Source organism: Echiichthys vipera, assembly GCF_963691815.1.
Source record: "Echiichthys vipera genome assembly, chromosome: 11".
Classification (NCBI taxonomy): domain Eukaryota; kingdom Metazoa; phylum Chordata; class Actinopteri; order Perciformes; family Trachinidae; genus Echiichthys; species Echiichthys vipera.
In genome coordinates, this window is record NC_139836.1 from 15,416,032 (window position 1) to 15,434,944 (window position 18,913).

The 18,913-nt window shown below is 39.2% G+C and overlaps 1 protein-coding gene across 1 annotated transcript in view; it reads left to right on the forward strand.

Annotated features, from left to right (window-relative positions):
• Positions 1-7,214: 7,214 nt before the first annotated feature.
• adgrb3 (adhesion G protein-coupled receptor B3) overlaps positions 7,215-18,913 on the forward strand; it is a gene marked incomplete at both ends in the record, with an annotated part of 114,963 nt that continues 103,264 nt past the window's right edge. The window contains one exon of the mRNA XM_083922644.1: positions 7,215-7,968. Coding sequence (XP_083778770.1) covers positions 7,215-7,968 — 754 coding nt within the window. The remainder of the gene's footprint in view (positions 7,969-18,913) is intronic.

Consider the following 18,913-nt stretch of genomic DNA (forward strand, 5'->3'; position numbering starts at 1 on the left):
GTTCATGTTTGAAACATCACAATCGCAGATTTCAGATAATAAAGGACTCCCAAGAGGCTTGGAGAGAGTATTTCTAACTCAATATGACAATAAATGCAAATATGTGAATATTTTATGTGTATGTAATATGTTATTTGCAGTGGCGCTGATGCTGGTTAGGAAAGATTATTAAAAAAAACCCAGCATTAACATCTTCCCTCAGCATTGTCTTTGAGTGGACACTAGTTTCTTCCATTATATTAAAATTCTTATTTGGTTGCTAGCAAAAACAAATGTGGATAATAATGCATTGGTATTGACTAGCAAGGATCATGTGTGCTCAGGAGTCAAAAGGCTCATATCCCACACATAGGAAGTCATTGTTATACATCGATGATTGCATGAGCAATATATCTTCAAAGAACCTTAACTATGCATCTTTTTTGACAGACATTGATTATCTTACACAGTTAGCACACATTTCCCTTTGCACTCACTTGAAGTGTTTATGATTGCCATACAAGAGGAAGTGCAAAAACTGCCCTCAGCACTTAACCTCATCTCGACTTCAGCACTCTGCAATTTCTGCGACAGTTTTTAATTAAAGATGAAGAAAAATGGGAAAACAGCCCTTGAATGGAATGCAAGGAAAGCACCCACACTTTAATTTGTTAATAGAGCGGCACATCATTAGTGTAATGATTGCATCGAACCATAAGACACAAGCCTGTATACACTGATAGTGACATCTAGTAGACATGACGCATGAAGAACATTACTGTAAGTGTGAATCCATAATGCAAATAGTGTGTGAAAGGAGTCAAACTCAAAGTGTTTGGGAGTATTCCCACTCTCACAGTATGTCTAGACATTTCACAGTTTTCTTTGGCATTGCCATGTCGGAGAAAGTCATTATGCACTTCAATTCATGTTCCAGGATATGTTACTGCTTCCTTATTTAATCATGTTGCACTGAATAGTATGAGATCTGAGAGTTCCTCCAGTGAGATTGGTTTTTTTTTAATATTAAACTGTAAGACAAAAGGCATGTTACAGGTTCACAGAAAATATTTAACAAGAATTTGCCGTGCCAGCTGTGAGGCTGTACTTAGGAAAAGCATTGCTTTCAGCTAAATGCTAAAATAAGCATGCTAACATGCTTACAACGATAATACTAAAATGCTGATGTTAAGCAGATGTATTGTTTACCGTTTTCACTATTTTAGTTTAGCCTGTAAGCGTGCTAACATTTGCTATTTATTACTAAAGACAAGTTACCTTTCAGGCTTATGGGGACATATCAACCAAAAGATTGATTATAATGAAATGTTGACCTGATGATGGAAGTACTGGAACCTCTCAGGGCAACGGCGAGTATTTCTGGTGCTCCGAAATAACCGTTGGATATCAGGGCCAAGACTTCTTCTTCCGTGTGATGTGTCCAATTAGCAACCTCAGACATGAGAAAAGGGACAAAGTATCTTCAAACATACTGTATATCTGCACATGAATGTCTATAAATTATAATGTCGTGAAGGGGATACTATGCCATTTTTATGATTTAAACTGTCACCTGTGTTTTCCATGACATTAATAAATCACTTCCACCACAAATTGGTGCATAAAAATCCACCAGAATGTAGGAAATTAAATGTTTGACAGTCAAACTTTTGTGGGGGAGGACCCCAGACCCCCTGCTTAACATGTGTCCCCCACCAATGTTAAAAGGAAATCTGCAGAAGGAAAAGTCAGGGGATCCCCCAAGCGTGTAGAATTCATCCTCCAGGTACCATCAATGTCCGTACAACATTTCATGGCAAGCCATCCAACGGTCACTGGTAGATTGGTAAACTGACTTACAAACAACTATCAACATCACTATTGTGGCAAAAAAACAAACATACGTGACATATTTTGGCACACAAGAATTGCTAAATCTAACTAACTGCATATATGATACTGTATACTGTAACAGGGAAAGGCAGATGTACCGCTTCTGCATGGCAAGTTGCTAGAGAGAAGGTAGCAGTGCAGTTGTAAAGAGACAAAACTCTTCGATCTGACCATTAAAGAAAGAAATAACTCCTATAACGTCAAATGGTGTAATAACTTATTCCACAACAGCACAGGAGGATACACAATCGAATTCAGCAATTCAAGAAAAACTTATTTCAGATGTGCTAGTTTGAGGTTTACCAATACGTCATCCAGCTTAAATTCCTGCAGGGAGGAAAGCCCCATAATCACTGTGCTCACACAAATGTGTGTGCCTGTATAGCATGGCAGGTACAAAGAAAACCGATAATTTTCTATGAGAGTTAATATATTTTTAAAGCAGTCATGATACAAAGATTCATAATAGTTGGTTTACATCGATAGACTGCCGTTTATCACATGATCAATAGACTGACGTTTATCATGGGAGATTTTGTAATGGACACGACTGATGTAAAACAGCCATTATATCAAACAGACATACTATTCAGCACACACACACACACACACACACACACACACACACACACACACACACACACACACACACACACACACACACACACACACACACACACACACACACACACACACACACACACACACACACACACACACACACACACACACACACACACACACACACACACACACACACACACACACACACACACACACACACACACACAAACAGGAGTAGGTGATAATAGGGCTCTTCTTTATGCGAGGTCATGAATTATTCAAAATCCATGTGCTCCAACAGATTCTTGAGTTGACAGAATAATGTGACAGATTCTGCAACTGCTATTGGATGAGAAATATTACAAATGTTTTAGAGATTCAGGGGATAACTGATCTGCTGTGTGAGCTACTAGTAATCTCTTACCGAATGCAATATCAAGATATTCTGGAAAATCCAAAAGGCTTTATGAATGTATATATGTTTATAAATATTCTCCTGCCCCAGCATTTCAATCTGTTGTACACAGCCATCTGACGGTCCTTTGGCTGGAACATAAGGCACATTACACTCCCTTTTGAACATAGTTTTAAATCACAACACAGACCACATGATGTTATTCATGTTGTTTATTTATTCATTTTTCAATTTTCAAACCATTGCGAGGAATAAATATTTCCTGGAAAAATATCAAATTGTCATTATAATTGCATTTTGCATTACAGTGCATTTTCAACCTCCTTGTCATGTCCTTATTTCTTTATAAACTCTGACAACATGGAAGCCCATTTAAATGTATCTTTTCTCCTGGTTACAAAATGACCAAACATGTAGGGTGCCATTTAGACTCTGGAAGCATCCTTGCAGGGGAGATGGATGGCGGCGTTCCTGAAGCTTGGCAATTGGCCTCACCATGAGTCAATGGAGAGATACTTATTGTGTTTTCATTGTTCAATAAGGCTTTGCATGAATTTCTTCCACCTCTTAGCTTACTGAGCCAAAAGCTCCCTGAACGCCAAAGTCTTCATTATGGCCGTGGAAAAGAGTGGCTTGCTCGAGGTCACCCCTGATGTTACGCTGGCTGCCTGGGGAAGACTGGAATTAGAAAGCTACCGCAGTCACAGGCCACGGCGACCAACTGAGCTGAATGACTGCAATCTCCTTTTATAAGTTTGGCAACAGATTAACAATGTTGTAAACGCTGCTTGGGACAGGATGTTGGGGATATAAACAAGTTCTTTCAGATTGTCACACTGCTGCGGCTCATACTCCATTCTGGAGCATTCTTTGGAAAGGCTGGCTCACAAACACTTCACACTGAAACTTCCTGGAAATAAATAAACAAATAAGCACTTCATGCAGCATCTGCTCCGATGGAATACATTCAGTCAAGGCCTGAAAGAGACGCCAGGCTAATGAGAGTTAACTGTGCACAGCAAAATGATTAGAGCAGCTGACCCAATCCTCCAATTGCTAAAAAAAAGAAAAGAATTGCTTCTATCTGCACTGCCCAATCCAATGTACTCCTTTTGAATATGCAAATTTTAAATGTTAACTGAGCTCCAACATGTGTGAATGCTTGCATGTTGATTTAAAATTCAGATCAAGATACCTATAATTATGAATATGAAGCTTTATTTGCACCTGAAAAGAGACCCAACAAAACCCTCCCTCCATCTTTATATAGGGCGATGTGATCAGCAGGCAGTTCAGATGTCTCTGAACTCCTTGAAATCCTTGTCCATTTCTGTCCTATTCTTCCCATGTATTTCAGCAATGGAGAATATTGCAGAGCCATTGATGCCTCATTGTCAGTGAAGCCTGATGCACATCTCTCAGAATGTCAATGCAGGCAGAGCATTTGAAAGAAGGAGAAAAGGCATTCAGGCTGGAGTCGACTTTAAGAGGTCCTTTATTTAATAAAAAGGTCGTGACTATGTTTTATTCTTACCTTGGATATGCTGCAGGCTACACATATAAGCATTCCCCTGAGAGCATACGTCTGAGGAAAAAAAACACAGTAGGCTTGAGCTGCACCTGTAAGGTGCAAGACTACCTGGAACAACTTTCCAAAGACAGCACAAGTTGCCCCTTAAGCATTTGTTCTTCCAGCAGCGTGAAGGCGGCGAACAGGAAGGCGTGCAGCGCGCTCCTACACCACCGAACAGTGAAGAAATCAAAACAACAGCGACTGTCACCCATCAGGAGACCAGGGGGAAATTACCAAACACACCAGGTCCCAGTGATAGAGCGCACAGGTTGTGGGCTATTTATCACGTTTTTCTCATGCACTCCCCGTTCCCCCTAAAAAAAGACAAAAATCAAAAAGTCCATGAAATATTCCTGTTTTGGAGAACGCTGCAGTACTAAAGCGTGGCGTTGTCTGAGCACAACTGAGAGGGTCCAGTTCAGGGGGGGAAACCCTTTTGACTCGAATTAAGTGGAGGCATAGAGCAAAAAAAAAGGAAGGAGGAGGGCAGGGAAGAAAGTGCCAGACGCAGCGGCAGTAAGACGCGTACGTACGTGCTTTATCTTAGCGGCTGTGTGTGACGTGATATTGCAGCCTGCTCCTGGAGCTCTGCAAGCACTAAGCAAAGCGCGTCTATTTCTCTCTCTCTCTCTCTCTCTCTCTCTCTCTCTCTCTCTCTCTCTGTTGTAACTCACAAGCCCCAAACATCTCACATCCACCCACTACGGATCTTTTTTCTCCCCCCTTTTTTCTCCCCCACCAGAGGGAAGGCTTTGCTTTGCGCGTCTTGCTGGAGAAAACATATCAGTGGGAATAGGGACGTGGAGTCTGCCGAATTAATTTATGGTAATACTGTAAAAATCGCCTCTCTTTCTTTTCATCACTCCAAGAATTTCTTTCACTCTGTCTCTTTCTCCTCGCCCCCCCCCCCCCCTCTCTCTCTTTCTCGGTGACTGTCGTGTGTTGTTGCGCTCCGTTTTGATGGGAAAAACCCAGAGGAAGAAGAAGAAGACGGAGGGGATATGAGCGGGCAGACCGGAGTGTAACGCATTTTATTTTCATCCATTGAACCATCTTGTTGCGCCGGACTTCTTTCGTCGGGAATGGGGAGTATTGATTCAGTGGAAGGCTGCAGAATTTATTTATAAAGGATGTGGTCAAGTATGTTGGAAAAATAGCCATAGCTTCCGCAGTGTAAGGTAAGGTACGATTATTATTATTATTATTATCATCATCATCATCATCATCATTATCACTATTAACATTAATTGCATGGAGCAGCCGGAAAGCTCATTCATATGTCATCCCTCAGTTAAAGTTTATTCTCCCCCTCTGTTAAATATGTGTCCTGTCTATTCAACATGATGGCTTTGGAGCTTTCATCCGCTCACATTAGTCCAGGGTGCTTAACAGATGATTTTTTTAAAGAGCTGATCCCTCTCTTAAGAGGCAAAAATCACTTTAAAGCGCCGAGCGTCGAACTGACACTGCATGAGATGTAGCCCGTGTCTCTATATTCAGATGTCCTCTCGAGACAAAATCGCTCTTAGGAGCCAAGGCAATAAAATCAGCGTCTCTTGATGACCAATTTCTTGTCTCCGGAATACTGATTTTAGCCTTGGCCATGAATCTTACGAATCGTATGGATTTATCGCGACCAAAAGCTGATTTCACGAAACACTGCCGCTCCAAATCCTTATGTAACTCATATATTGTCCTAATGTAGTGTGACGGGGAGCTTTTATCATTCAGGGGGGAAAAGGAAAAAAGTTAGAGACATAGGAGCAAATGTATCCATTCTCTGGACTCCGGTATCTATAGCCTACTTGGGATTTCAACGCCCACACACACACACACACACACACACACGCATGCACGCACACACACACACACACACGTTCTGCTGTGACACTGCTCAAAGCTGCATTGCCTGTAGGATTAAAGCAATCAGGACATCGCATTGCATTCTCTCTCTCCGTCTCTCTCTTTCTCTCACGCACACAAACACACTTATGCGCGCGCACGCAAACACACTGAGCCACACACACACACACACACCCACACACACACACACACACACACACACACACAATGGCTCTTTATCAAATTGCATTGTCAAATATGTCAAGCCCTGAATTTCGGAGACATGCAGGTCGTGTAGTAGACCGAAAGCGCGCAGAAGGAGAGGAGCCACGGTGACCAGGCTGGCTGGCGGACGCAGAGAGACATTTTTTCAGTGTGTGAATTTGTCTTGCTCATGTTATCTTGCTGTCGTGTGAGGCAACAGACTAATATCACGCGGAAAAACAGCTTGATTTGAAAAAGATCCCTGTTACTGCGTAAAAATGAGCAGTTGCATGTGATGGCCCCCGACTTTGGATTCCTCTCTTACTGTTTGTCTTTTGATGTAAGATATTCTATACATTTGAATATCTCCAAGGATTGTGCTATACCAAATACGACCCTATTAATAATGTCCTAATGACTCACATTAACCCCCCCCCCCCCAAAAAAAAAAAACCCAATGAAATAAATAACGACCGAAGCAACCACAAGGTGGCAATGTTTGCACAAAGTATAGTAATGAGGGAGGCAGGATGGAGATGCAAAAGACATGTTGCTGAGGTAAACGTGGCTTCTTTTCTTTTTTTACCCTTATTTTCAGGGTATGACTTGATTAGAAATGTGTGAAGCGCATCAGTCAGAATTGATAGATGATATCTATCAATTCTGATTGATGTGCCTGTCCTCTGCTTTAAAAATCCTTTGTGTAACTCTCTCCATCTCTCCTTGCAGGCCAAATGACATAGGATGAAGGCTGTTCGAAACCTGTTGATTTATATATTTTCCACCTATCTTCTGGTTATGTTTGGATTAACTGGTGCCCAAGATTATTGGTGTTCCACTCTGGTCAAGGGGGTCATTTATGGATCATATTCGGTGACTGAAATGTTTCCTAAGAACTATACAAACTGTACATGGACGCTGGAGAACCCAGACCCTACCAAATACAGCATCTACCTGAAGCTATACAAGCGAGACTTGAGCTGCTCTGAATATTCTTTGCTCGCTTATCAGTTTGATCATTACTCGCACGAAAAGATCAACGAGTTGCTGAAAGTCAACGAGTCTATAGTGTACCTGTGCGATTCGAAGAATATTTATGTATTTTTGCTGTATGACAAGAATTTTGTTCAACTACGGAGAGTTTTCCCTTATGATTATAATGGATTGACGCCACAGAAGCTGGATGAGGAGGAGAAGTCTATTGTGGAGTTTTTGGTGTTGAATAAGGCGAGCCCCAGCCAGTTTGGGTGTCAAGTGCTTTGTACGTGGCTGGAGAACTGCCTGAAATTAGAGAAAGGGACAGTGGAGACATGTGGGATTGTGTACACAAAATGCACATGTCCTCAGCATTTAGGCGATGGAGAATCAGAGAGCATGCTCATGCTCAACAACGTGGTTTTACCTTTAAATCCACAAACGGAGGGCTGCTTGTCACCCCAACTACAAGCTGGGCAGGTGTGCAATCTGAGCGCAGAAGTGAAACGGCCTCCTAAAGAAGGTGAGTATCCTGTCATCTTCCTCCTTTATGCTCAAATAGATGTAGACTTAATGGACTACTGTATGCATAGACGAGATAGTGATCATGTCAAATGTGCACGTCAATCACTCCCTTCTCTGCCCTTATTGCATGTTTGAAGTGTGATGGCCCATGAAACAAAGAGCACACATAGATGTATAGACTGCAGTTGGCCCAGAAATGTGTCAACTTCAAGAACAAAGCTGCCAGAGGAGTTGGGTGTAGGAATGACCACAGCAGCACAAAACCAAACCACCTACAGGGGGTCTTTCATTTGGTTGGACTGAATTCAAAATGCAATATCATTTCTGTGAATTTAAAATGGCTGTTTTTTTTCTTCTTCTACACATCAGCACAGAGTTAAAATGGCTGCAAATCCAAAGATATCTTTTTTTGATGTGTTATACATTTATGTCACTTGTCATCCTTACAAAGAGCCATAGTGGCCAATATGGACGCATCCTCCTGTTTTTAGTTGGCATCTATGTCACATGGAATGGCAGATGCAGCAGCGTCAGATTGGATTACATTTCAATGCAACATTTAAAACTTCTGCATGAAATTTAAGAGTTTGGGTGCTTAGTCCAATCTATCAAACACAAACATGTATTGAATAAAAGAGCAGTTTCAAAGCTGCTCTGTTACAAAGGGATGCTTCTTGTCCAGTGTTGCCATAGAGCAATGCAACGTGTTTTCACTGAATGTTGGAATTGAGCAACAATAAACATTTAATCAAGAGCTTACAGAAGAAAAATTGCGTCTTTAGCAGTTGTAGTTTACCACGTGTGCGAAAGTGGCATAAATACAACTATAGATCCGCGCACATTCACATGTAGGCAGCTGAATGAACATTTAAAAGTAAAATGTTCGTGATAAGGTCATAATGATTCTGTTCATTTATGTCACTGGGTAGCGCGCACAGGGGTTGGGGGGTTGGGGGGTGCTGTTGTAGTTAATGCACTTCTGTAGCCCTTTGATTTACAAAGGGGGGGCCTTCTTGACACATAGCTGCTTGCATGTGAACAGATAGCAGAGGAAAGAAAAGCCCAGAGGAATATGCTGCATACTTCAGAGGTGAGGTGCGTTTACTGTGAGACATAAAGGAGGGGTATTCATCACGGCACATTGAACCAAAAATAATGAGTCAACCTTTAGATTTTTTTGGGTGGGAGGGGGAGGAAATAATGATAGCAGGATTGTTACGGAGCTATCTCCCTTGTGGCACTCACAAAAATAACAGTTGCTACAATAGCAACCCGGAGAACAGGTGGCAGTTTTCTAATCAAGAAGAACAGGTGAACATGGATTGCAGTAGTTCAGCTGTTAGGTCGACTCCTGCTGCATCACATCTTTAGGCATGTTTTTGAAACATTCATACATGGTTTTCTTCTAGAAATATTATACCCAGATACCACTACGCCCAGGGTATTTTAAACACTTTTATGAGAGTTATCCTTGCAAATATAATTTTTAAGTATAGCTAGCCTCCATCAAGTCGGAGGATAACCTCATTTGGAGTACCATTCACCCTCCATCAAGTCAAAGGATAAAATCAGAGTATCGTTCACCCACTCTTTCACTAGTGCCCTTAAGCAACAATGCCTAGTTCCTGATTCAAACTACCATTAAAACTCACCCTGCATTGAAATAGCATGTGCGGTAACATCCGAAATTGTGACTCAGCTGTGTGTTTTTGTTGGATTTAAAAGGACAGTATGATTTATTTCCATAGGAAAAGTCTCTACTGCAAAATAACATTTGACATTTTTCTATCACCATGTTAATAACGGCTTAAGAGCACAGCTTATTTTTTTTTCTCCCTCTCTCTCTCAGAAGATTTTCCACAAGCTTCTATTTATAGAGTTGGTTGATGGGAGGTTTGAATAAATCCGTTTTCATCTGGATAACGTGGAGATCACCACTGGGTTTAAAAGAGCACTGTGTTTCCTGTGGCATCATGGTGACAGAATGGGTGTTCCTGATTAAGAATAAAGCGTTACAAACAGTCGACAAGGGCACCATTTGATAAAATCGCTTGTCTTTGATGTTCTCAGTTCCTGATAGAGGATGGCTTCCGAGCACATCAAAGAAAAGCAGGGCTGGAGGTTGTGTACTCCAGCCATGCCACAGAAATGCCCCTCCAGTGTTTCACAGGGTGAGGATAACAGCATTTTAAAGGTTAAAGCTCTCAACTATTTAAGGTGATTACGCAGACAAAGGACATACCTCCTTCCTTGATATTGTGACATTTTGAAATCCACAGTGACACAATGAAATCCTAATTTATGCTCTTTTATTTTATCACATTCTCATTTCATGGATAAAAGTTGTAAAAGGAGGCAGCACAGTGGCGCAGTGGCACTCACAGCAAGACAGATTTAATCCTATCTATTTGTGTGTGTGTGTGTGTGTGTGTGTGTGTTCTGTGTTTGCGCGGGTTTCCTCCCACATCGCACGCATGCTAGTCAAGTGGGTTGATGACTCCAAGCTGCCTAAAGGTGAATGAGTGACTGTCTGTGTTAGCTCTGCGATGCCCTGGTGACATGTCCTGGGTGTTTTCTTGCTTTTAATCGAATGACTGCTTGGATAGGCTCCAGCTAGTGTGAATCAGAATTTTGGATTCTTAAACATTTCTTAATATTGTAAAAGTGGGATTTCTTTTTTTTTTTTTTTTATTATTATTATTATAGAGCAGATCAATGTGCTATATAAATCCTGTGAAAGTATCAAAACACTCAATCCACATAGAAATGCACACAGCCCGTTTTCAGAAACTGTGATTTTAAATGTGCTATCAGGACTTCTTTATGGTTGTGAAGCCGTTAGTGTCAGTCCCTGGCTGCAATGACAGTGCAGTAATGCAGAGAGCACAGATGCAAAAGACCCGGAACCGCTAACCAATCAGATTAGACTGTGCGTTTTCAGGAGGGGGCAGCTTAAAAAGACAAGCACTTAAACAGTGTTTCAGACAGACAGCTTGAGAAAAAAACAACATGATTTTTTTCTAGTAGAATGCCAAATTACAAGTATGAAACTGAAAATAAGCATAATATAGGACCTTTACCACTGCTATAACTAAAACTTTGTACACTGACTGTATGTTGACGCATTCTCTTTACTGTCAGAAATGTACATTTATTGGTGCTTTTATTTTGAATATATTGAAAGTGCCTAAAGAAGCATTCAGTCAAACTACAATCACATATTTTTGACTTCTCACTCAGATATCTGCCCTTCCCCTATCCAATCCTTGTACATGTAGGCCTTTGCAAGCTTAAAATCCTCAAAATCACAATGCACTGTTCAAATCATCCACAAATTACACTTGGCTCTAGGAATTAAACAACATCATGAGGTATTGTCTTTTTTTGCGGCTCAGTCTACTATGTGTTTTCATTAGATGGAATTTTCTATCAGGGTCAAGGAGTCTTATTGTTCATCCTCTACAGTGTTCTTTGTTAATGAAGCCTCAAACAGCAACCTTAATGTCCAGATGACTTACAGGTATATGACAACTGCCTAGCCCACCTTGCTGTATTCTTACAAAGTAATTCTTTTAAAATGAAAAGGACAATCTATTTTTTCCATCCTAACATTATTAGGATTCTGTCAGATATTTCAGTTCATGTAGCTGCACCCACCTCTGTCCCCACTTCCCATTTCCGTGTTGTCATTGACTTATAGGTAATAGTGGGGAAAGATGATAAATGTGACAGTGACAGCAAGATGCTTTTTGGAGATAAGGGTTTATAATTTGGTTGCAAACCCGATTACACTACAAAGAACTGAGGCTTGCGTATAAAATATTCAAATAAATATTCACAAAGTGGATCTCTACATTTATTGTAAGTATACTGTATTAAGTAGGTTAGAAATGACTATGACATCAGATATTTGAGACATGATCTTATTTTGCACTTCAGAGAAAATTGTCTTACATGCAATATGTATTATTATTGATTTAAGTCAACCACCACTGAACTGAAACATTGAACATGTCTTTATATTTTCGCATGATCTAACATATCCACTTTAAGGCTAAATGCAGTTGCTTATTTGTGAAGTTGCAGGTGCATATTTGATCATTGCGGTTACTGACGGCACTGAGCGTGTGCCATGTGGAAAATGGCAATAGGGTTTTATTGGCAAATGAAATGTGTGTGAAGCGTTCTAATGCACTGTCAGCCGCCAAAGTCCTGTGCACTGCAGCGCTCAGCCTAGCTGCCTCACATAGTGAGGCCTTTTATTCACTTTGGATCTCAGTCAAGTCACTCAGTAGTCACACTGCATTATGCTCACCCCCATTGTTCAGTACACTTGGAGGCCATTTTAGTTCCAATTCAGTGAAGGAAAGAGCCCAGCTCACCAGCACAGAATCGGTTTAATCTTTGACATGCATTATTTGTCTATAGCTATAGTAAACATCTTGAATATCCCATGTCTCTGGAAAATCCAGAGCTAAATGATTCAACCTTATAGCCTACTGTAAATATTGTTCTCGTTCTGCTCTTGGGTTTGTAGATACAATATTTTCTCCCTGGTTTTATAGCTGCGTCTCCTTTGTTCATTCTTCTGTATTCAATCTCCTAAGCAGCAGTGTTGAGATGGAAATGCTAAAGAAAGTTGTTAAGGAATGACAAGGTCAACGAAAAAAACGTTATACAGGACCCTGAGATTTAGTGTGAGTGCCAGCCATTGTCTTTGTCCATTAACTGCACATTAAAAAAAAGACAGTGCCGACTGTGCAACAATTAAGTTTTATATTGTAATCAATTACACAGCTTTGGGTCGATTCCAGTCAGTTCTGTGAAACATACAGAAAACTGCTAAAAAAAAGGTGCAAACATTACATCACGATCAGCAAAACCGTAATTCTTAGCAAACGATAATGGAGTCTGGAAGTGAGTGAGCAGGTCTTCTCTGTGCGTGGCTCAAAAATATACATATATAAACTGTATATTCTTCAAATGGCCCAAGTCGCTGTTTCTGCGTATAAAAATTCATGAGGCTCTGAGGTGACTACTAAGTCATTTTACAGTGATATAAAACCACAAAAACTGTTGCCATGTGTAAAGTTCTGCTTAAACCATTCACAGTGTCACACACTGATGCAAATGGGCTCTTTGGAACCACAAAAGTCTCAATTATTTCTACCTTTACACCTTAATGATATTAGAAAGTGTAGGGTCTACCAGATGAGGCTTGGCATGGTTTGTATTTTGCACAGCAAGTTAAAGGATTAAAAAGATAAAACTTGTACTTGTACAGTTATGTATAATCCTAAATAGCACTTTTTGATAATTGCTTTATCAAAGGCCCTGAAAACCAATTTTCCCAAAATCCCTTTTACAACAAGAGATGAGGTCCAACTCGAGCAATAAAGTTATCTACCAAATTTCAATTACTTTTGGTTATTTCACAGGGCTCATTCATAAAAAAGATGATGTCATGTATTTCTGTGCACCAATCACAGTTAAGCAGCATCTGAATCAAAATCTGAGTTGTAAGGTCTTTTGCAGATGTTGCCTGACTGATCAACCTGATTAATCCACATCAGGCTTTAAATTGCAACTAATGTAATCTTTAAAGTAAGATACATCTTGTATTACTCAATTTTATAGGGGAGTTTCATCTCAAAGTTAAGTATTTGATTCCATCCCTCAGTAAGCCTGCGTAACATGTTTAGGATAAGTGGAATTGTTGGAATCCTTCAAAGCTAGGTTCTTATTTCTTATTTTCTTTCATCATATTTACTTTAAAGCTGTACTATTTCCAAAGTTTTACCAATACAGCATATGCTTATACAATTGCACAACCCAATACAGCATGGGTTGAGCAAAGATCAATGTATAAAACAAAGTATTGATGCAGAATGAATTGTTTGTCCATAGGATGTACATTATAGCAAAAGCCAAAATAATGACTAAAATAATTGTTTGTATCTGTTGTGAAGCATAATTTTCAGTGTTAGTTAATTATTTTTAATCATCAATACTGACTTATTAGAATATTCCATTCAATGTAGGACCAGCCTTGATGCTAACAATGATAACCTGGCATTGGGGTAGACGTGGATCAGCTGTGAATACTGTGGTTCATTTGACACGGATTTGTGATCTCAGTCTTGAGGCTCTGTGTCAGCAGCGTGGCAATTGGAAGTCAGAGTGATAACTCTCCACTGTAGCCAGACAGTGTGCTGCAAACTGCCTCAGAGTAAATGAAGGTATTGTGTTGTCACAGCTGAACTGCGGACATGATGCAATGAAATGTAGTAAGCCCGGAAAAAAATCTAACATACAATTTGGACATGATTTATGGTTTTCAGGCATCGAAAGCACTACACTGTAAGAATGAGTTGTTATGCCAAAATGACTACATGAACACATTTCAAATTAAAAGGTCTCTAAGATGCAAAACAGGGATGTTGTAGCCCCAAGTACCTTAAAACTGAAAGACACATTTTTGATGATTCATCTTATCTGAAAAAAAGCTAAATGCATTTAAAGTATAAAAAGTAACTTATTAAGTAATAATGCCCCTGTGAGTGTTCTACATTATATCATTAGGTTATCGTGCGGTCACCGGATGCATTAATGTGTGAGGAGAATTTTATTGTTGTAGTTGGTTAAGGTGGAGCCAATGTTAACTAGCCTTATTCTATTGCGCGGTTTAATCTAATGCATCACATTTATAATCTTATATATTTTAATATTTATCTGAAAAAGAAACAATATTAAGTTATTTATCATAATAAATGTAGTGGAGTAAAACAGTGCAATATTTCTCTCTGATCTATAGAGAACAACAAAGTAACGTGATGTGGAAATACTTACTGTAACTATAGTACAAGTACATATTCAAATGTACACTTCTCACAGTACTTGAGTAAATGCACTTTGTTTCAGTCTGACACTGACAACTACATATCAGAGCAAAGTACCTGTAAATTGCAAAGAAAGGCTCAAACCTACATTTCTCGAATGAATGCATTAACCCTGGGCCCATCTCCATCACTGCTGCATTGTCATGGAGGTGACAAGTCCACCGTTTTAACTTTACGACCTACAATAAACACAATTGTAGTAAAATCTATGAGTAGCAGTTGTTTCCCATAATAATGTCATATTACAGCAGAAATCGTAATCAGAGTAATGGGTTACGTAATGTAGTATGTAATTCTCTGATGTGAGGCAGCCACACCTCTTGTTCTCCAAACTGTAGCGCATCACCAGTAAAATCCTGCATAAGCAATGAGGAAACGTACTTGTCTGATTTATTTGTGTGCGTATTCCACCTGAACGCATGAAAACAGCAGTAGATTTGTGTGCCTATATATCCACACTGCGCAAACTCCCACAACTGCTCATGAATCATTCTTGAAATGCCACAGATTCGCCTGTTTAGCACTCAAGCTCTAATTCAAATCTTTCAGCTTCCCCCATTAAATAAATGTAACAGGAAGTAACAAATCTAAACCACCATGGTATTGTAGACGGTGAAAATGTCGCACTGAGGCTTTATTCTATCATTCCAAATATTAATGACTTGCTATTAAAAAATACCAATGTATTGAGGTCCTGGGGGACCCCAGTCAAATGCACTCAATTGCAGCCATGCAGTTTTAATAGATACAATAAAATAGATGGATAATATGTTTGCCATGGGTCCTAAGTATCACACACTATCAGGAGGATAGGGGCACTCCGTCAGTTGCTTTCTTACTTTCAGTCTATTTTCATGTTTGCACTATGTAAATGAACTGTAATATTCCATTTTTTCTTCATAAATGACATTATTGATAATCTTTTGAAGAGAAATAAGTTAACATTTTGCTATAATAGTTGTTTCTTACAGCAGGTTATTCTTGTGGACCCCGGCTGGCAGTCCTTTTATGTTGAATATGTTGGTAGGATAACGGTTACTCAATCAATTTGCATAATAATCATTGTTACGTCTGTTCTCAAGTCTGATATAACAGATAACATCTTGTGAGATTATGGCAATACAAAGGACTGTTTTTGCGTGATTAGTGAAAGGTAAAGCATATTAGACCTTTTTGTTTTTTTCGACTGCAGAGAACTCATTGTGTAGCACACTGGTGCTGTTTCTATTTTCCTGTAGCGTGTGCACGGCTGAAGCTAATGCTATTCTTTGTCAGAGGTTCAGCATGGTATGCTACGGTGCTGTTTCATCGCCACAACAGCAATGCATACTTGAAACATTTCCATTTGTAATTGCATCTCTTTTTTTTTGACATCACAGCACCCAGTCTCTATTTTGCAATTTATGAGTTAAAGGTAAGTGGACCTTATAAATCAAAGGAACAGACACCGTTGTGCTCTTGTTTCCTTTGACTTCAAAAAGGTTTCTATATGAATGCAAACATAAATAATGAGTCTCTGTAGATGAAGAGTGTCTCATCTTCTTATTATACAAATTAGATTTGTTCACTGCCATCATATGCATAATTCAGTAGTTACCATCATTTCTGATTTCCTGCCATGAAAAAAGGGAAAATGTTCTTGTACTGTACTCGTATTCAGGAGAAAATAGAGAACACCACAAACTTGTTTCTATCATATCCAACTACAACTGAGAGTAAAAAGAAGGTTTCTTTGCTTCACAGCAAAAGAAAAGCAACACACCTGATTGTAAAAACTAAATGGGTCAACTACAATAGTGATCCTCATATAACAAATGTATTTAGAAGGCAAAGCAGTAGGCCTCAGCAAATGCGCTATTCATCTTTCTAAGAAAACATGAACAACATTCAAGTGTCACTTTACAGTTTTGAAGCAAGGGTTAGTCTTTGAAGCTCTTAGGGTGGATAAACACTGTCAGATTTCTTGAACATTTCTCATCATTTTTTTAAATGGGCTAAAGAAATATATAACTTTTGTGTGGGCTGGCTTAAGGTGGTAATTTTTTATCAACCCTTATTTTGCAGGGCCAGAGATGTTAATGTAAATTATGCACTGCGTTCATCAACCTCTCAGTCGCATGTTTTTGCATTCAACCCAGTTCGTTTTGGCCTGTCACTGGACGGCTATTTCAGCCCACAGAGAAGAGGCATTTGCATAAACATCCACCCACAAAACCTGGCAAATGAGTCTGTCACTCAAAGACACTGTCTATGTGGCAAAGTGGAGGCAAAATCCTTTTTTTTTTTTCTCAAGGGACTTCTGTAGCTGTTCTCACGGGCAGTACCTCTGCAGAGTATGGCAAGTATCTTGGTGTAACGGTAATGGATAGACTTACATGCTATACTATGATCTAGGGCAGCATACACAATTACAAAATCAGTGAAGCACACAGTGACAATATCATGCACATTCCTTGAGGACTTGGATTTTTTACATTGCCAATGCAGTAAAAAATTAGAAATAAAACAGTGTTTTCCATTATAATATTAATCAAGAACTGATACCATAGCAAAATGATATATATAATAATATCCATTACATCATACATGGTGACAACTGCTATTTGAAGCATTGAATGCAGGTGAATATACCACTTAATAATTTACACATTTTTGTCCAATTTCAAACTTGAAAATGTGCTTCTTGTTTTTTTGGCTTACAGGAAACCCCGGTGCCTTTCATAAAACAGAACGGAGCAAAACGGTTATATTACTAGTAAGGAGTATTTAAAAGGAAAGAAAGAAAGAAGAAGTGTGAACTTCCTTTGTAACCAAGGGTTCGCTTTGATGTGAAAACATCACAGCTGAAAACATTTCAGATGAATGTCCCATATTCTGTAGAAGACATAAAATAGTATAATTATTAAAACAAGAACAACAGAATACACATTAGGACAGGTACAATAAAAGCTGTTCATCTATCTATTTCAGTGTTAAGGGTAAATGTATTTTGTCTTAAGAAGGGTGCACTATTTTATATCAAGCTAAACTAATGATACAACAGTTTTCAACCACTTTCTTGGAATGACAAGGCAGTGTTTTGTTAAACACAAATCAATCTTGGAACCCATCGGCTATCGGTCTGACGACAATTTAGCTTCTGGGGGCAACAGCCAATATTTCGGATATGCGGGCCAAGACTTCCTCTTTTGTTCATCTGATTAGAAACTTGGGAGGTGAGTTCTGCCTCTTTTTTGCTCTCCACAGGTTCTGTTTACTTGCAAGCAACCAAAGTCAGCTCCAACATTATTATTCAATACTAGTCAGACTATAAACAGAAATCAGAATTCTTCTGATACCAAAATCTTGTCCCGTTGCCATCAGCATTTCCATTCATATGCAGATATCTGTTTATAGAGATTAAATACACAAATAAATATATATATTTCTCTTTTATACAACACAACCTCATACCTGAAGGACACACCAGGTAGTTGACAATGACTCCTAAAACAAAATAAAGTATATAACCATTCTATTTAATGTTTTGAAACTTTTGCTCTGTGGCATTTTTAAACATGGCCGCTCTATTAAATGTTGTGAAAAGGTCACAGTTTTAAAGACGTGGTTAATGTTGTGAAACAGAACTACTTGGTTAAGTTTAGGCAACAAAACTACCTGGTTAAGTTTATGAATAGATCATGGTTTGGATTAAAATTCCTACATTCATTACGTCTGTGACATAGCCGAGTCTGTGATGTGGTATTAATGTAGTTACGTTGGTTAGCTTAAAATAAGTCAACTATGATCGTTGGTTTCAAATGGGGCACAAACAGTGCTCTACTGGGAAAAAGGCCTGCGTTTGTTGACCTCCTTTGTTGCTCTTTATACTATGTCACCTGGCTACCATCTAATTGGCCCATTTTGTATTTCAATCAGGTGTTTTTGGTTCTACAGTACTAAATAACACAATTACAAATTCATTGGGTAAGGGAATTGCTAAGACTGTATCTAAAGGCATACAATTGTCGACTGTAAATCCATTATTTATTGACATTTAGCTTA